At 42.0% G+C, this 20,562-nt stretch overlaps 1 protein-coding gene across 2 annotated transcripts in view; it reads left to right on the top strand.

Moving 5' to 3' along the window:
• DLG5 (discs large MAGUK scaffold protein 5) overlaps positions 1-20,562 on the top strand; it is a 154,126-nt gene that overhangs the window by 96,118 nt on the left and 37,446 nt on the right. Inside the window, exons 14-21 of one of the 2 annotated variants that reach the window (XM_081956495.1) lie at positions 1,350-1,453; positions 3,166-3,258; positions 5,889-6,914; positions 9,274-9,409; positions 10,957-11,101; positions 16,693-16,814; positions 18,353-18,442; positions 19,533-19,701. In XM_081956495.1, coding sequence (XP_081812621.1) covers positions 1,350-1,453; positions 3,166-3,258; positions 5,889-6,914; positions 9,274-9,409; positions 10,957-11,101; positions 16,693-16,814; positions 18,353-18,442; positions 19,533-19,701 — 1,885 coding nt within the window. Of the gene's footprint in view, positions 1-1,349; positions 1,454-3,165; positions 3,259-5,888; positions 6,915-9,273; positions 9,410-10,956; positions 11,102-16,692; positions 16,815-18,349; positions 18,443-19,532; positions 19,702-20,562 lie in introns of both variants that reach the window. The other variant, XM_081956494.1, reaches the window with a different exon arrangement.

The raw sequence follows: 20,562 nt of genomic DNA, 5'->3' as shown, positions 1-20,562 counted from the left end.
TTCTGACCAGTTCTGGAGAACCAGTAGCGGAAATTTTGAGTAGTTCGAAGAACCAGTAAATACCAACTCTTGACCTGCCCCGCCCCCATCTATTCTTTACCTCCTGAGTCCCAGCTGATTGGGAGGCAATGGGGATTTTGCAGTATCCTTCCCCTGCCATGCCTATCAAGCCACGCCCACAGACCCGGTAGTAAAAAAAATTGAATCCCACCACTGGTATACAGTATTTTTCTTGGCAGTAATAGGGTATCATTCTGGATGATTTAAAAAGATCTTCCCAATTTAGCTTGATCCCTGACATTTGGAGTTTTAACATTCAAATCCTGACCAAACCAGGCTTTGCTTAGTTTCTAAAGTCATCCAGTTGCTGCCAGATGTTGAGAACTCAAAACAAAATTGTGTGTTTTCAGGAGTTACCATTGTAGACTTACATCAAAGATTTCACCTACAGGTAAGGTAGAAACAAGGTAGATCAGCTGCTCAAATGATAGATGCATACCAAGGAGACTGTACTGGTTAAATTAGAAGAGAAATAATCAGTTCATTTCTGTAAAGAGCCGAGGTGGTGCAGTGGTTAAAATGCAGTACTGCAGGCTGACTCACTGCTCACTGTTAGCAGTTCGATCCTTACCTGCTCAAGGTTGACTCAGCCTTCCATCCTTCCTTCTGAGGACCCAGATTGTTGGGGGTAAGATGCCAACTCTGAAAACTGCTTACCGAGTACTGTAAAAGAACTATGAAGCAGTATATAAGTCTAAGTGCTATTTCTATTGATTCAGCCTTCCATCCTTCCGAGGTGGGTAAAATGGGGACCCAGATTGTTGGGGCAATAGGCTGACTCTGTAAACTGCTTAGAGCTGTAAAAGCACTGTGAAGTGGTATATAAGTCTAAGTGCTCTTGCTATAAAGAAAACATATTAAACCTTCAGAATTCTGAAAATGTATGCTGAATGCTGAATAGCAAGGGTGAAGTCAAGCAGATTCTGACAGCTTCTGTGAACCGGTAGTGCAAATTTTGAATAGTTTGGAGAACCTGCAAATGCCACCTCTGGCTGGCCCCAGAGTGGGGTGGGAATGGAGATTTTGCAGTATCCTTCCCCTGCCACGGCCACCAAGTCATGCCCACAGAACTGGTAGTAGAAAAAATTGAACTTCACCACTGGTGAATAGATTTGGGGGACTGAGGCTGGTTCAACCAGTCCAGGCTTCGTTTTGCAAGGAAGCAAGCATGGAACAATCACACACACTCAAACCCTCAAACATGGCTATAAGCAAAGACTGATTGTGCATGCCAGTAAGCTTTGTGTGAGAGAATTGCTAATAAATTCACCTTGGCTGCTCCATTTCAGAGAGTGGAATTGGTCTGGAAAATGGAATTTTTGTCGCCACCGTAACGAGTGGCACTCCAGCTGCCAAGGATGGATCCCTCACTGTGGGAGATAGGATCATTGCTGTAAGTTACTTTTCAATCTTTTCAGGATAGAAATTCAAATTGGGCAAGAGTTGAAGCCTATTAGCCTATTAAGCAGAAATCATTTCTTCTAAAGTCACATGCTAACTATCAAGCAGTTGGTAAGCAAACAAACAAACATACTGGTTGTAAAGTACTTGATAAATGCTGCAGTCATTAAGTGACCTGATGGCTTGCTACGGGCACGATTTTGCCGAAAACTGGAAATAGCTGCCGGTTTGGGGGGAAACGGTCCTAAAACATGGTCACTGGATGTTGCATACAGCTACAAATGTGGCCAGGTTTGCAGGCACCCAAAGTGAAGTCACATGACCATGGAAGGGGTCTAACCATCAGAACGTCTGATCCGAGTGGTAAGTCCTATTTTTTGGGTCAGTCGTCATTTTTAACGATCGCTAAATGACTGTTTGTAAATCAAGGGCTCTCTAGAAAAACTGCAGCACTAAATGGATTTAGCAGAAAAAGGGAGAGGAGTAAGAATAGAATAGAATAGAATAGAATAGAATAGAATAGAATAGAATAGAATAGAATAGAATAGAATAGAATAGAATAACAGAGTTGGAAGGGACCCTGGAGGTCTTCTAGTCCAATCCCCTGCCTAGACAGGAAATCCTACACCACTTCAGACAAATGGTTATCCAACATCTTAAAAACTTCCAGTGTTGGAGCATTCACAACTTCTGGAGGCAGGTTGTTCCACTGATTAATTGTTCTAACCAGGAGAAGAACATCCTGGCCCTTTCCATATACAAGTCATGGTCTGAACCTATTTGCAGATCTTGCCCATTTTGTTCCTCTTCTTCCAAAACATGTTGTGTGCAGGGGAAAGGAGTGGCAGAACTTGGAGGCGGAGTTAAAAGAGGAATCCGCCTAGAACCATGATTGCGAACCTATGCCATGCGTGCCAGAAGTGGCACGCAGACCCATTTCTCTAGGCAGGCGAGCCGTCACCCGTTGCTCTTCCAGGTTCTGGCATGTCGGCCAGCTGGTCTTCACACATGCGGGAGCGCCAGAAACTGGAAGAGCAGTTGCCCAGTGGGCATGCACACACCGGGAAGATGATCTTACAGTTTCTGGCGCATTCATGCGCATCAGCCACCTAGTCTTTGTGCATGCATGCATGCCAGAAACTGGAAAACCAGGTGACTGGTGTGCATACGCGCACCAGAAACCGGAAGATCATCTTCCCGCACACGCATACACACGGGGCGGCTGCTCTTCCAGTTTCACACACGCACATTCCCATTTTGGCACTAGGTGCCGAAAGGTTCACTAACACTGGTCTAGAATCTCTACGTAGCCACAATGTGAATTCCATTGACTCTTATCTAACTCCAAGTGGGTGTTGATAGTTGAGAAGATTCCTGTGCATAATCCGTTAAGCAATAAATCAGTTTTAAGTGTACCTTCCTGTGTGGATCTGGTCTTTTATGCCCGACATTTTGGCTCAGAAAATTGCTCTCACTTGCCTTACTAGTCTAATACTGAAATTTGATGCAAACCATTGCTATCATTATGCGTATGGTTCCCAAGGTTGCCCAAAGCAGAATTACCTATCCAAGCGGTAATAAAGGAATAGACAAAAAAAATCTTCTGGGTATGGAAAGTGAACCTGGAAGACCAATATTGAATACAGTGAATATCCTAGTGTTTGCTTGACAGTTGCATGCTTGATAATCTTCCTTTTTCTGCAGATAAACGGCATTGCACTAGATAATAAATCACTGACCGAATGTGAAGCTCTTCTGCGGAACTGCAGGGAGTCCCTTACGCTTTCGTTGATGAAGGTGAGCGGGGAATAAAGAGTGCATAGTCTTTTGTCGGTGAATAACATTTATTTAATAGGAGAGGGTTCCAATCTTTGTACCAACCACCTTTGTACTGGGCTTCTTCTTACATTCCACCATACACAATCCCCATTTCTTCCTCGGAACATGATAATGACATACCAGAAGATTGAGGAAAATGATTACTACTGTTCTTCGCAGAAGCAAGAAACAGATTCCCTGCAAAGAAAACCCTCTCTTGATTTACACATTGGGAATTAACTGCATTCACCAACAGAAACCCTCCTGCAACATCTGCCAGCAAAAATGGATGCTGGGAGAGTCCAGGCCCTGAGTTTGACATCCTTGCTCTAAAGCCATCAAAATTTTGGCCATTCTTTGATCTTAGAGTAATGAATTCCACTTCTCTGTGCTATTTTAAATGTATATACTCTCTGGGATTTTACAAGTTTTAGTCCAACACTTCTAGAAGGCAGTGATGGCTAAGCTTTTTGTTGTTGGGCAAAAAAGTGAGGGCGCGTGTGCAATAGCGCATTTGTAGGCCGGCACCCATAATGCAAAGCGCCCCCCCCCCCATGCACATGCATGGACAAATCCCCCCACGTGCACCACACTACTCACCTCCAAGCTGAGCTTGGTATTTCCTCCAGGGAGCTGGAGGAGGCCGTTTTCACCCTCCCCAGGTTCCAGAAAAGTTTGGAAATGATCCGTTTCCAGCTTCCAGGGAAGGCTTTTTTCATTTCCAAACTTCTGGTTGGCTTTTTGGGCCTGTTTTGTTGGGCCTCCCCAGGCTGCTGAAGCATGGGGAGGGCAAAAACGGCCTCCTTCAGCCCTCCAAAAGGCCAAAAATCAGCTGGCCAGCATGCGCATGTGCGCTAGAGCTGCTGGTTCATGTCCTGGCAGATATGGCACTTTGTGCCACTGTGGCATGCATGCCGAAGTTTCACCGTCACGGGCTTAGGGTAAGGAAACTCTGTTAGTGGGATTTTTCCCCATCCCATAATTAATAAAAAATAGTATAAATGACAGAATAAATTCCAAAAATCAATGTATTTTATATGATTGTTAGAATTCAGCTTTTCTTGTAACAATATAAAGGTACAAAATATTAATGTGTTTTAGTGCAGCATATCCACAGCTTGGTAGATCAATATGTAAGTTTGGTACTGCTTTATCGCACAACCATATTTATAAATTTTGTAGCAGTGCCTTGTTAATTTCCTGCTGATGGTGTTCCATCTCATGATTTAACTTTTTATTAGTTTATCAAAGTGTAAAATACAAAGAAAAAAATCATGGAAAAGTAAGAAGAAAAAGGGAGGGAAAAAGAAGGGATAGAGTGTAATGGATGAAAAAAAGAAAGAAAAAGGCATTGACTTCCGACTTTCTTTAGCACAGTAGGGTAACAACATTACAACCACAACTTTTGCCTTTACACAACAGTACGTACAAGCCATTTCTATAACAATGACCCTAGCTAGTTTACAAAAACAGAATCAAAGTTTCATTCCCCCCCCCCCATTGCAAACCCAAAATCTGGAAGCAATTTCAAAATAAAGACAAAATTAAATATAATGTCTTATTTAGATAAAAGAGTCAGTTTAACCATCTCTGCTTCTCTCTGCTGTGGGGGATAATATATCATTCATTCTCATATTTTCAAATCTAGCTCAAAATATTTTACAAACTGTAGAATATTATTCAGCATTACTTAAAGAACCAGCAGACATGCATATACAGTAGTGGCCAAAATTGTGGAAACCTTTTGGGAAAATTGTATTTTTGAGGTTTGATGACTAATAACACCACTTTTTTTTTTTTTTTTTTTGAGTTTCAAGTTAATCATATTCCACTGCTGAAATGGCCTGGGAATAACCCAGACTTTAACCCAATTGAAAATCTATGTAGCCGACTAAAGAAACTTGTTAGTCAGAAGCGACCCTGCAATGAAACCCAGTTAATAGAAGGAATCATTCAATCTTGGTTTCACATTATCACAGCTGCAGAACTGAGAGACTTGGTTCACTCCATGGGAAGACTTTGTAAGGCCATATTTCATGCTAAAGGTTACCCAACTAAGAATTAACTGACATGGTGATAATTTTTGTATATCTCGTGCACAGTACTGCACTCCAACCACTGCTGTGCTGACACAGTGGTTAGAGTGCAGTACTGCAGGCTACTTCTGCTGATCACTGGCTGCCAGCTGTTTGGCAGATCGAATCTCACCAGGCTCAAGGTTGACTCAGCCTTCCATCCTTCCGAGGTGGGTAAAATGAGGAGCCAGATTGTTGGAGGCAAGTAAACTGCTTACAGAGGTCTGTAAAGCATTATGAAGCGGTATATAACTAATTGCTATTTCTATTTCTATGGTGATAATTTTTGTATATCTCGTTTCACTTTTCTTTTTTATAACTGCTATTCTAATAGCAAATCCTTCATAAAAGTTATTGCATTACATTCTTGATTAAATTATCTTTCCATTGATATATAATGTTATGATACTACTCCAAAAAATAAATAAATAAGTGGTGTTATTAGCTAGTTTTAGAAAATACGCTTTTCCCAAACATTTTGGCCACTCCTGATGTTGTACTCATTCATACTCATGTTGCTTCTTCTCCAATTAGGTTTATCCTCAGAGCTCAAGTTCCTCTTGGAGTGGGCAGAACATATTTGAAAATCTTAAGGATTCGGAGAAGATCTCCAACGGCCGGGTTCACGCATCCGAAGTACAAGTTCAAAATAAAAGAAACTTAAAGCACAACAGTTCAACCCAAACTGATATTTTCAACCCGGACATCATGGATGTCAAGAAGGATCAGAGCGATCAAGAGAATGGTTTGTATTGCAGTCTGAAACCGTTCTCCAGTAGCGTTTTACATAGTGACTCCCACCGGAACACGGCCCACGAGTGCCACAGTAATTCGGAACACAGCCTTGAATCCTTTGGTCCAGACGGCTATGGAGACCCGAGTTATGGGATAGTGAACTTGGACAACCAAAGGCTTTCCTTTGATCCCACAGTTGCAGACTGCATTGTTCTGGAGAGTGCCTTAGACAAAGGGCCAGGCGGGAAGCACAGTGGTGGCACATGGCCCAAAGTTGTGGTCAACGTAGCTCCAGCAGAAACGGAAAAATTCTCAGTGTACAAAAAGCCCAAACAAAGAAAATCCATCTTTGACCCAGACACTTTCAAAAGACCTCTGACCCCTCCCAAAATGGATTATCTGTCTCCCAATCCGATGTTGGGACTGTCAGCCCAAACTTCAAAACCAGAAGCCATCTCCACTCCTCCAACACCTCCGACCAGAAGTGATTCTATTAAATTTAAACACAAACAGCAAGCCAGTTCTGCCTCGGAGTCTACCGTGACAATGGGCTCAACCCCTCCTAGTCCAGCTGCAGCCCAGCCCCCGCTCTCCATCGAACTGAAGCCAGACTCTTGCCTTCTCAAGGGGCGAGGTAGACCCTCAGGACATTACTACAGGGAAGAGGGGGTAGACCCTGGACATTTGCCCTCCAGAAAATCCTGCGAAGAGGACGTTGGCTTTCAAAGAGTGGAAGAGCCTGAAATCAAAAGACCAAGGCCCAAATCTGCTCCCGCCTTCAGGCATAAACTAACCCCCGTGCCCATTCCTAATCCACCTCAGCAGGTAGATATGGGATCTTGAAAAAGGATCCTGGCCAATCCTTTCCCCAGTGATTTGAGGGTTTAAAATCAGGGGTGTCAAACTCGTGTCGTCACAGCGCTAAACCGGGCATGGCCAGCGCGTGACGCATCCAGCCCGCGGGCCACGAATTTGACAGCCCTGGTTTCAATGATCTTTTCTGACATCAAAGTGTATTGCATAGCACATTGGTTAACTTCTTGCTCAACTCACTGCGGCCAACTCACTGCGGCTAACTTGCCACGGCCAACTCTCAGTGGGTCAGCGATCCACGGAACAAGAGTAGCATCAGTAGTGAAGGATTGGTGGAATAGAATTTTTAAATTAAAGATGCCAAAGGAGGGGCATAATCAGGGCTGGGATTCTACTGGTTCAGACCGATTCAAGCAACTGATTGCTCTGACGATCAGCAGGGAACAAACCGGTTTGCTTTGATGATCAGCTGGGTCTGGCCCTGCTGTATCCTGTCCTTTATTTCCTGCTTTCTTGCTTATCTCAATCACGCCGCACAACTAAATCCCCTCCCCTCGCTGTTCTACTTACCATTGTTGACTTGGAAGGTAAGCAGCTGAGCTTCTAATGAAAGACAAAAATTAAAATATTTTTAAAAATTATTTTAAGTAATTAAATTGAATTGTTGAATTGTCTCACAGTGTCTGCAATGAGTTGCCCATGGTGAGTTGTCCTGCAGTACATTGGCTGTGATGAGTTGTCCACAGCGAGTTGGCCACAGAAGAGTACTTCTTTTTTCAGCTCATTTATACTACCGTATTTTTCAGAGTATAAGACACACCTTTTTCCCTCCAAAAAGAGGGTGAAAATCTGGGTGACCATAATAAAAATTAAATGATTAAAGGAATCTTAATCTCGGGGAAAAAAACCAGTTGTGCTTGACATTATTGCCAAGTGTTTGCCCGTGTTACTCTGTACAGGGAGTCTTCGACTTACAATCGCCATTGAGCCCAAAATGTCTGTTTCTAAGTGAGACCGTTGTTCAATGAATTTTGCCCCATTTTAACAACCTTTCTTAACAAACAACATTTAACAACCAACGGTTGTTAAGCGAATCACTGCCTTTGTTAAATTGGTAGCACGGCTTTTAAGTCAATCTGGCTTCCCTATTGACATTGTTTGCCAGAAAGTCGCAAAAACACATGACCTCGGGACATTGCAACCGACATAAATATGAGTCAGTTGCCAAGCTTCTGAATTTTGAACCCCTGACCATGGGAATGCTGCAACGGTCATAAGTGTGAAAAGCAGTCATAAGCCACTTTTCCCCCAGTGCCATCGTAACTTTGAACAGTCACTAAATGAACTTTTGTAAGTCTAGGATCACCCGTAAATGGCATTTCCAGTCACATTTAAGGTTTCTTGTGAGATGATCAATCATTCAACTCTGCAGTTTGTTGCTTGAGACCCAAATTAAAGCAAAAACGTAGTTATAAGTCAGCTCTGTTTAAATATCCTGGGAATACAATTTATTTGGAATCTGGATCTAAATCACATAGGCCCCAAGCAAATTTATTTTAATACTTTTGGAGTAAAAATCTATCTAAAGATAGTTTTCTATTTAAGATGGATCAATAATTTAGTTTATTCAGCATGAAATGGAACTTAGTTACGTAGCATGAGGCTGTATATTCTGCAATATTGACATTTTTGGTAAACTGATCCAATGAATCCAAGCTCTGCAAGCTGAGAGCACATGCACTGCATTGATACCTTCACACAATTTCACAGTAACCATGACATAAATCATAAAATAAAGTGCAGGAACCATTCATTTTGCAAATCTTTGTGCACCACAAACTGTATGATGGTTTGAAGAGAAATGCATCTGTACCACCAGGCTCTTAAATGTGAGGAGGAAGGACAAGCAGTAAAAATGAAAGTGAAACCTTCTAATCAGCTTATAAATATAATATTAAAGAGCTCCTGTCATTTCAGATCCATCATGGCAGCGCCTGTTAGCGGGCGTCCACTCACCTGCTGCCCGCCACGTCCCTCACCTTATTGTGTCACTGTTGCATAACCAGCTGTTCCATTGAAGTGAATGGGACGGTCGGTGAGTCAACAGCGGGTCAGAGGAGGAGCCGCTGTGGGACAGAGATGATAGTTGCTCTTTAAAAATTATGATTTAAATAGAGTTGATTTAAATCAAACCTTTTTACAACTGATTTAAATCATGATTTAAATCGGGGTTTAAAATCAACTTGATTTAAATCAAATCCACTCTGAAACGCAACTCCCCTTTATAAATTGAGGTCTCATAATGGGTACAGGCTCCTGTTGAAAGTATTGCCCATCAATATAGAAATATGCTTTGGATTTTCCTCCCCAGGTACAGAAATACATTCCAGCGAGTGAAGAGCTCCTGCCAGAGGTACAAGAATGGCCAACCTATTCACCCAAACGGGCCAGTCGGCATAGCGACGGTTTCGTGTCGGCCTCTTTATACACCGGAAGCTTGTCCGGAGGTTAGTACCCGCGATTGGCATGTGACAAGTCTGTTCATTTGAGACTTTATTTTGTTGTAGGACTCCTGCCCGACTGTGGATACTTCCTGGCTTACAACTCGTTCATGGCACTTTTAAAAAGTGATTTATGACCATTTTTCACCCTTACGACGGTTGCAGTATCCCCACGGTCACCTGATCAAAATTTGGATGTATTTATGATGGTTGCAGAGTCCCGGGGCCAGGGGATCCCCCTTTGGCGACCTTACGACAAGCAAAGTCCATTGGGAAGCCAGATTCAATTAACAGCCGAGCATCCAGTTTTGGTGACCATGATGTAAAAAAGATGTTGAGACTGTAGAAAGAGTGCAGAGAAGAGCAACCAAGATGATTAGGGGAGGCTAAAACATACAATGAACGGTTGCAGGAACTGGGTATGTTTAGCTTAAGAGAAAGAAGGACTAGGGGAGACATGATAGCAGTGTTCCAACATCTCAGGGGCTGCCACAAAGAAGAGGGAGTCAAGCTATTCTCCAATTTACTTGAGGGCAGGATAAGAAGCAATGGATGGAAACTAATCAAGGAGAGAAGCAACTTAGAACTTAAAATTTGTGTGACAGAACAATTAGCCAGTGAAACAACTTGCCTCCAGAAATTGTGAATGCTCCAACACTTGAAGTTTTTAAGAAGAGAGTGGATAACCATTTGTCTAAAGTGGCGTAAAGTTTCCTGCCTAAGCAGTGGGTTAGACTAGAAGACCTCCAAGGTCCCTTCCAACTCTGTTTATTCTATTAACAATTGCAGTAATTCTCTTTAACAACTTTGGCTAGAAAGGTGGTGAAATTGGTGGTGGTGGTGGATTCAGTTAATGGCTGTCTTGCTTACCAATGGAAATTTGGGCCTTTATTTTATTTTATTTTATTCTATTCTATTATTTTATTTTATTGTTTTATGTATTTTTATGTATTTTATTATTATTTTATTTAAAAAACTATTGGCCGCCATCTTACAGTAGGATAACTCTGGACAGCTGACTGTTACATAAAAGCTAAAACATAAAAAGTTAAAATCAGTCCTTAAAATCAAAGACACATGGGGAGTGGGGAGGAGGAAGGGGCAATTATTGTTACTCAATCAACCCCCTCCATTGGGCTGATTTTCCCCACTGGGGCTCTAAGCCAACTGGCAGACCCACATCTTTAGGCCCTTAAGAAAAGATAGGAGTGTTGGGGCCAACCTCACATTGGGGGCGGGGGGGGGGGGTAAGATGTTCTAGAGGGCAGGAGCCACAGCAGAGAAGGCCCTGTTACAATTGGGCTGACGGGACCGGCAGCATGCCTCCTCTGCCAGCACGAGTGGGGCAAATCAGTGGGGTGAGACAGTCCCTCAAAGAATCTGGACCCATGCCATGAAGTGCTGTCAAGGGGATCCCCAACACATTAAGTTGCACCTGGAAGTTAGGGGATACATGTATCTTTGGGGCAGCTTTTCTGCAGTGATCCATTATCTATTATGGCTGAGCTACAATACTGCAGAGGTTACTCTTCTAACTTCACTTTGTTGTATAGGTACCATCCCGAGAAACATTGCGCCATGCTCTGCTGTGACTGCCGTGATGAGAAATCCTATTTACACAGCCTGGAGTCATCGAATTGCCACCAGCAATTGCTCATCGACAACCAATCAATATTGCCACCAACACCTGCATCCCAGGTATTTAGAGAAGAAGAATCTTGAACAGAAGTATAATTCCCTCAATCGTAGCATTCTCTTTTTTTAAAAAAAAGATTTTTTTTATTTTTGGTTAACAAACACAACACACACAAAAAAAATCGTCTTTCATTACATATTGTAGAAGTGTGTCGATTGGTTACAAATAACTTTCATGCATCTCTTCCCCAATCATTACTTATGATTCAAATCACATTATGTATTTTAAATCAAAAATCTTTATATATCTTACTATCAACATACCACGCTTCTCATTTGACTGTGGTTGTTTTAACATCCTTTTGCATGAAATAGTCCAAAATTAAAAACACAACCACATAGTAGCATTTCATTAATTATTTCTAATATCATCTAATAACATTACCCCTTTATAGCATGTTCTAAGTAAAAATTAATTATGTTTGATAACAAGGTTTCTAATCCTCCTTTCCAAATCGCTGTTTACAATTTATATCCCAATTTCTTTTATTAAACCAGTACATATATATATTGTTCACTATATCCCTTGTCATTTCATTGTTATTGTTATAGTTATTATTTAACAGAAATTCATTCACTAATTATATCAAATTTCCTCTCATCAAACCAACACATGTATGTACCTTATTATCCTTATCAATTATTTATTTAACATAGCACTCTAGAGATTACTAAATTACTAATCACTAATTACTAAAATTAACTAATTTTTTATTATCAACTTCCATATATCAGCCTGTATCCTTCCAGTAATAATACAGTCTTATTTCTTTTGTCATTTGTGGAATTGATCTTCTATTTTTTTCCTTAATAAATTTTTTGTGGACTTCTCTCCGCACCTTGTTGCTTGTAGCATCACTTAAGTAATCTCGATGCCCTCCATCTGCTATTTTAAACATCTTTGATTGTCAATCTTGCTTCTGAGAAGTTTTCTGTCCTTGAATCCATCGTTTTTCCTCTTTTTTCTTCTTCCATGCCTTGAAATCTGGGTTAGAGTTCCTGTCGATCTAATTCCCTTTTCCATACTCCCCTTTCCCCACTTTCAACCACATTCACTCCACTGGTAAAGTAATCAGTTGTCTTGTTTTTATAATCATTTTCCCCTTCAATTTTTGGAACTCTGACCCTATCATTTTTTGCTGTTATAAACTCTATTTTTTCCATCTTTTTCTCAATTCTCTCTGTTATTTTTAATAAATTTTGAATCCTGGCCAAGATGTTTTGCAAAGTTAATGTTTCTTTTGAATATTGTGCCATTTTGGCAAGCTGGTAGATACTGCCACTCTGGCATTCAAGGCTTCTTATATTAAATTAGCTTGAACACAAGTTCATTTATGATCTTCAAAAAAGAAGGTTCTGTTTCTTTTTCTCTCCCACTGCCAGTAAGACTCTCAATATGCACCTGTAAAAACAATTCGTGCCCTTGCTTCTTATCACTTTCTATAAACAAGTTTCAGAGCCTCGAGATACAAAGTCACTGAGATCAAACGGAAAAGGGAAAGTGCATTGTTTCAAAAACTCAAGCCTCCAGCCTCCAAGTGGCAGTATTGCTTCCCACTTCTAATGTTATTTCAAACTTAAAAGAAACAGAGGTCTTAAATGGAAATAATAATAATAATAATAATAATAATAATAATAATAATAATAATAATAATAATAAGCTTTTATTTCTAGACCACGCCCTTTCCTAAGCAGGACTCGGGGCGGTGTACAGTCATTATTAAAAACCATATACATAAACATAGACATAGACGTAGACGGAGGAGGTAGAAAATATACTGTACCATATTTAATTAAAATACAAATAAGATTAAAATTCCCTTAAAAAATTCCACAATAAAATGTTTGCCAGGAGGTGGAAGATGGAGCTATAAATCGGCTAAGCCAGCTAATTGGAACAGGTGGGTCTTAAGCTTCTGTCGGAAGGAGCGGAGGTCGTTAATAGTTCTAATATCGGGGGGGAGGTCATTCCAGAGGGTTGGGCCCATCACAGAGAAGGCTCTACTTCTAGGCGCCACCCGTTGGCACTGCTTGGCGGATGGCACCTGGAGGAGTCCCTCCCTGTGAGAGCGGATAGGTCGTAGAGATGTGTGAGGTGAGATGCGATCCCGCAGGTAACTAGGTCCCATGCCATGGAGCGCTTTAAAGATAGTAACCAACACCTTGAAACGCACCCGAAAAACCACAGGCAGCCAGTGCAGCTCGCGCAGGAATGGTGTTATATGGGAGTATCTTGTTCCTCCCATGATAGCCCGCGCGGCCGCATTCTGAACTAGCTGTAGTCTTCGGGTGCATCTCAAGGGGAGCCCCATGTAGAGAGCATTGCAGTAGTCCAGGCGAGACGTCACCAGCGCATGAGTGACTGTGTGTAGGGCGTCCCGATCCAATAGGGGGCGCAATTGGCGCACCAGGCGAACCTGGTGGAACGCCCCCCTCGCCACGGCTGTCACATGGTCATCCATCGACAGCCGGGCATCAAGGAGGACGCCCAAATTGCGCGCCCGTTCCACGGGGGGCAGTAATTCGCCCCCTATGGCCAGCGATGGCGTCCACTGGTTGAATCAGGGCGCCGGTAGCCACAGCCACTCAGTCTTGGAGGGGTTGAGTTTAAGTCTGTTGTCCCCCATCCATAGCAAGAAATAAAAGTCCTTGTCGAAATAAAGAAGATGACTTTAATCCATAGATTAAAAAATAAAAAAATAGAAGAAAAACTGATCCGTTCTCTTTAAAAAGAAAAAAAGAGTTGCGAGCACTTCAATCCACAAAGTAGAATTACAAAGAAAAAGAATCACACTATCCAAAGCAATCCAATATAGGTTAATTTCTCCGCTTGTTTTCTTCTGCTTTCGGATTTAATTTAACTTTAAAAAAAATTTTGGCCAGTCTTTTCCAAAACAGTAGTTTCCTCACCAGATGGACACACTTTCTCTTTCCACTTCCCTTCTGTTCCGGAGCTGTCCCAACTTCATCAGCCTGGGGCTGGACTTTTGGTCGCCGGCTTGAAGAACTTCTCTTGGATCGATCAGGGACTTTGCGGTGTCCCTGAGATCAGCAAGACATATTCTTCCTGTTCACCATCTCTACGGGATGGTTTGGGTCCGATTGGACCATTCAGCGGCAAAAGTATCGGCAGCGGTCTCGGGGCATCGAGACCGCACATCCATATAGTCGCGACGTTGGCTACAATTCAATTCAATACAGTTCCCTTCACTCAAAACCCAGAACTGTCTCAATTAAGTCCAGCCACAAGCAGGCCAATGCTACTCCTCAGAGTAATGGCCAGTGAGTCCACAAGGCACTTGAAAGTTTCCCAATCAGAAAATAGATTTTGAATGACTGTACTACTAAATATGTATAAAAATATGAATAACAGTGGAAGGTTAGAACTTAACAATGGGCAATTAGGGAACTATATATATAAATATATATATTAACCTAAACATGTGTATTAGTAGTAGAATTATATGGATTGAAGAACTGGAAAGAATATAAGTAGAAATACCCTAAATGTATAAATGATTGTGATTGATACTAAACCTGTATAAGGAAATATTGAAAAATGGAAGAATGAAGGATGGAACTTTGATTTAACTATGGAAATGTGAACAACAAAATAGGGGAAAAACATGTCTTTGAATATTATAGCAATATGAAAGGGGGGGGGAGTTAAAATAGGGATAGAAAATAGTGGGGGGGGGGAAATAATAATTATATATTAATATGTTAAGATACACAAAAGGACAGAAAGATGGTTCAGAAAGGATAATAAAAGATACATACAAATAATATGAAACAATGGAAATGAAATATAATATTTAGGAATAATGAGACTATGTTTACGTGTATTGAAATGTGTGTTACCCAATTATCACACCATTCACACAGTGATATGTATAAAGAATATAAAAAATAAAAAATTGATTGGAAAAAAAGGTTCCAATCAAAATAAACCCACCAGGTAAAATGAAATCCACAATAGAAGAGAGATCACAAGGCAAGAAATGTCCAGAGTTCACAAGGCACAATACAAGCCAAAGCACGGTGTCAATTCAAAGTGAGGCAAGAATCACAATGACCAGAAAACACTCAGCTAGGAAGTGAACAGGTTGCTCCCAGCATTACCTCCCTCTGTCTGCTGTGCTAAATAGCCAGCTTCTGGCGCAGCCCATCAAGAAAGGAGAGGCTGCCTCCTCGCAGGTTATCGGGCTGATCTTCTCTGCTCCTGCCTTTTCCATGCCCTATGTGTTCTTGCATCAGATACAGCAGGCAGTTCCTCTTCCTCATCACTGCAGCTGAGTTCTTTCCCCACCTGAAGCCTCAGGGCTTTCCTTCTGCAGCCAAATTCCTCTCAGATGGCAGCTTGGAGCCATTGACCAACTCCCCTCCTTGAAGTGCCTGGCAGTGGTTCATCCTCCTCTAAGCTGACATCTGGAGAGGTATCTGGGAAAGCATCTGAATGAATCATCACAATCGGGTGGGTTCCAGCAGTCACTATTGCCAGTTCGCTCATGGCTGTGCCCCACAATAAAAATTGTTCTGCGCATGCGCAGAAGCAAAAAACCAAGATGGCAGTGTTTACAGCACTGCCCCGAGAATCGGTTCAGGGGTGTGGCAGGCCTGGGTCGCTGCTGGTTCCAATGAACCAGCCTGCCAAATTACTACCGGTTTGGCCGAACCGGTAGGAACCTACCACTGATCACAATCAAGCCAACTCATTAGGACTGTCGAGAAATTTAGATTCAGAATGAACGTGAGGGAGGGTGCAGCTTAGGTCAAGAACTTTTTAAAGTAGCTGTATCCCAGCCTCACGTTACATAGATTCCCTCCACAGCTGCCTACACATATATATTTGATTGAAGATTTGGTCAGAGACTTTTTCCTTATGGACAAGGGTCTACCAAAATGACACCTCGTGTCCTAATATATTGTACCTCCTATAAGGATTCATGGGTGGTCATCTCATAACACCTCACCTGATAAAATCCCTGGGAAACACCAATTCTTTTTTTAAATGTACAATTGTTACTGGATCAATCAGATCAGGGGTAAAATTCAGCAGGTTCTGACAGGTTCTGGAGAACTGGTAGCGGAAATTTTGAGTAGTTCGGAGAACCGGCAAATGCCACCTCTGGCTGGAACCAGAGAGGGGAGGGAATAGAGATTATACAGTATCCTTCCCCTGCCACGTGCACCAAGCCACGCCCACAGAACCGGTAGTAAAAAAATTCGAATTTCACCTCTGAATCAGATGTAGCTTCTTTGAAGGTAGCTAAATTTTGTTAATACTGTCTGCAAAACTGATAGGCTTTGACTGCCCTATGGCAATCCACCACCAATTGTTAAATATTATATTGTCTTTTTAAATTTAATTTGGGTTTAGTTTTCTTTTGTTTTAACATGCGTCTTATTTGTAACACTGGTCTGTAATCATAATAAAATTACTACAATTTAAGATTTGGTCCCAGACAAAAGCATCACACATTGTGCTATGATTCATGTCATATTTATGGGACAGAGATAGGTCTTATTCCATTTATGCCCCTGATGTTGCTGTTGGGTGCATGTGAGTGAAAATCCAATTTTCTGTATTTCAGTACTCAACACCAAGGACATCTCAGTTTGGATCTGAGTCACAAGCACACCAGTGAGTGCTCTGAAAATACACGCTCAAGATCATCCCACGGTTCAAATTCACTGCCTTCTAGTGCAAGACTGGGTAAGATGTCTGAAAGAAGAAATGGTCTGCTCTGTTTCTGTAGTCTCGGTACATTGTAGATATGGGCTTCCCTTGGAAGAGTGACATTGTTGGGAACAGGAGAGTTCTTGAAATGTTCTGGGGAGGGTCTTTTTGGGGGTGGTGAGGCCACCACTCTTCCACCTTCTATTGTCTCACAAATGTCAATAAAACTTCCTTTTTATGATCCTATAATCCCTTAATTTGGGGTGACTGAATGGTGCTGAGAATTTACTGGCTGGATGCCCTTCCTGATGCCTATGTGAAGTTCACAGCAGGTATTCTTTTCTTCGCACCATAAGAGAGAAATATCTGCCGCTACCTAGGATTGAACCCTCAACCTTCCGAGTGGGAGGCGAGCATCTTCACCACTAGGCCACCATGCCCCTCTTACACAAACCTCAATATGACCCACAAATGTTATGTATTGATTAGATTGATTGATTGGTATCATATCTGATTTATTTTGGTTGATTGGCATTGTACCTATAGACTAATTAGCATTGTATCTTTTTCATAATACTCTGGCATCAATGTACAGTTATTAACCTGTGTTGTTATGCGTAGTAGACAAGCAGAATTGATGTGTGTGTGTAGCTAAGTATAAAACCTACCCAGGTAGGTTTTCTGCTTTGCTACATACACAACATGTAGGAACAAGGATTTCATTTTAATTGCAAAACAGGGAGATTTCTGGATGAGAAACTTTAAAAAGGGATGGAAGAGTTGAATATAAGAGGCTTCCAACCTACCGTGGAGTCCATCCATAAGGACAAAATATAATATTTAGTTCACTCTTGACCCAGTAACAGCATCCTATTTTCTTCACTACTGGTTCGGTAGTGGGAGTGCATGCGCAGAACGTCCTTGATGACGTCTGGGTGGGTGGGCGGAGCCCTGCTCTGCCGCAACTACCGGTGCAAACCGGCAGTTTACCACCTCTGCTCTTGACCATGCAGCAAAGGTCACTTAAAGTTGATTACAAGATCAGCATTTTTTGGAGAAAGGGACTTTTGAGAGATGGGGAGAGGTTGCCTTCTATTCCTAAATCCATTATTATTTTTTTAAAGATGCTCTCCGATCCTGCTTTGATTGAAGTAACTGTATGTTTAAATCAGTGGAGCTATCTTCATAAACTCAAATTTGGCAAATCCAAATAGCAATAGCATTTATATACCACTTCACAGTGCTTTAAAGCCCGCTCTAAGAGGTTTACAGAGTCAGCCTCTTGCCCCCAACAGTCTGGCCCCTCATTTTACCCACCTCAGAAGGATGGAAGGCTGAGTCAACCTTGAGCCTGTTGAGATTCAAACTGCCAAATTGCAGGCAGCAGGCAGTCAGCAGAAGTAGCAGCCTGCAGTACTGCACTCTGACCACTGCACACCATGGCTCATTCTCAAATGAGAAATTTTACCAAGTAAAACTTTATTCAAAGAGTCTTGTTACCAACCGAACTGGTTTCTTGGCACTTAAATGAATTTGTTTCTTTTATTTCCCCTTCATTTTCCATTTCCAAGTAGGTTCCTCCAGCAACTTACAGTATAGAACAGAACGAATAAAAATACCTTTGACACCAAGGTACCCAAGGTCCATCATTGGTTCTGACAGAGGTAAGTAATTTTCATGCTTTCTTCTTTTCCATCTTTTCTTTTAAATGAATAATCTTACCGTAAGAACAAGCAGACACACAGTTCTGCATCTTACAGTCTATTTTCCTTTCATCCCATATCATGGCTGTTCACTAGGATTGTATGAAATCCCCACGAAAATCCACTCATTCCATCATACGTTTGTGTCTTAGTTTCTTTCAGCTATTAAATAATATGGAAAGTCATCTCAAAAAAATGTTGATGGTACCTGTCCCCCCTTTACATATTATTGAAGGACAGATTCCTTGTTGTGGCCTGTCAGCAGAGCTGGCAGCAGATTCGGATAGTGAGGAGGTTGGGGAGGAACATGGGCCAGTCCTGGAGTCTGGGGAAGACTCTGATGAGGGCTCTGTGTCAGAGGCAGAGAGGGGGCCAGAGCTGTATGCCATCTATCAGCTGCCTTCAGAGTCAGACATCAGTGAGGCAGACGAACAGCCTGTTCCCTGTGTGCGCATGTGCAGAGTTCCCAGACGAAGGGAACAGCTAAAGAATAGGGGTCGACTTGGGTGTAAGGCTACAGGTGGACAGTAAATGGCCCCTTCCAAAGGAAATAAAAGAAGAGCGAAAGGGGAGTGGAGTTTGCAGAAGACAATTAGTCCTCTTAATTGGTTTGTGACTCTCCTTGCCATTTTGCAGATATCAGCCTTTCAGCTCTCCAAGCCAGATAAGGTCTGTGATTGTAAATCTTCCCTTGAAAGACTTTACTGGATGTGAATGAGCAGAAATCACAGTAAATTAATAAAAGGGTTTTTTGTCGGGACAAGGAATTGCTTCATGCTCTTGGGAAGCCTCGGTCAGAACATTCCTTCTGCCCATCGTATATCATGGTTGCAAGCTCATTTCTGACATTTTAGCACCATATATCAGGAAGAGTATGGAGAGAAGGGAGGGAGGGAGAGAGGGGAGGAAAGAAAGAGAGAGAGAGATTGAGATACTTATGGTGGAAATCCAATCCAAAACTCTCGGAGGTAACCCAGTAGGAATATGGGAGCTATTGTCTATGTAAGTTTGCACCTAATCAATGTGGATCTTCCATCTGTCATTTATGCAGGTTCCTTGTCTCATTCCGAATGTAGCAGTCCCAGCTTGGTAACTCCTCCCCAGTCGCCCCTTAACTTGGAGACCTCCTCTTTTGCCAGTAGCCAATCACAAAATTCTCTTTCCACCTTGCCCAGGATTTCAGTGAGCCCGGTCTCAATGGGGCAACGTCGAAAAGACAAGTAAGTCATAGCTGAGTTTGTGCCAATGCTTCGTCTCAAGAGGGAAAGAACTTCGCATAGTCAAGCTCCATTTCTGGTGACCTCAAATCCTTGCAGGTTTTTTGACAACAATGTGGAAATGGTCCTCCATTGCCTTCTTTGGGAAAGTTTATTTCAGCTTCCCAATGTTATCTTACATTTTCCACCTTCCCACCCATTCCCAGGTGGCATCTCATACAACCAATACTAACCCATTCCAATCTGGTTTAACTTTAGAAGACAGCTGTAAAAGTTACAAATAGCATCCAAAAGTAAATCAGAGTCCAAGGCAAAGTATTGCTCAAAATTCCAATTTATTAAGAGAGCCATGTTGGCACATCTGGGAAAACCCAAATCTGAAAGCTTCCCAGTTTTCCCCACCCAGTTGAAAGTTCAAGATCTTGCCCCCACACCTACAAGTCCATCACATGGTCCAATCTTCCATTGCCATGCTGGCAGTTCCACCCATCCAGTTCTGGTCAGGTGTAGAGACAAAGGATGACCTTGGTTTTCTAGAAAGAATTTTGTTATGGCTACCTAGCATCTAACTCTGTACAATCCCCCCTCCCATTTTCCCACAATAGAAAATGTGTAGTAGAATAATAGAAAGTGTGGCAGGCCAAAGATCCAAAACAAAAGATGGCTGCAGGCCCGACACCAGCAGGTACAGCTAGCTCTAGACACCTTCACATATCTTGTAGTGTGTGTGTGTGTGTGTGTGTGTGTGTGTGTGTGTGTGTTTTATTTTTTACGATTCTTGTAATCCCTTTTATCAGAGTGGCGACTGAATGGAGCTGAGCATTTACTGGCCGATTGCCCTTCCCAACGCCTGTGCGGAGTTCA

Source organism: Natrix helvetica, assembly GCF_964273705.1.
Source record: "Natrix helvetica genome assembly, chromosome: 5".
NCBI lineage: Eukaryota > Metazoa > Chordata > Lepidosauria > Squamata > Natricidae > Natrix > Natrix helvetica.
Note: the sequence above shows the minus strand (reverse complement) of the source record. Positions and strands in the feature narration are given on the sequence as shown.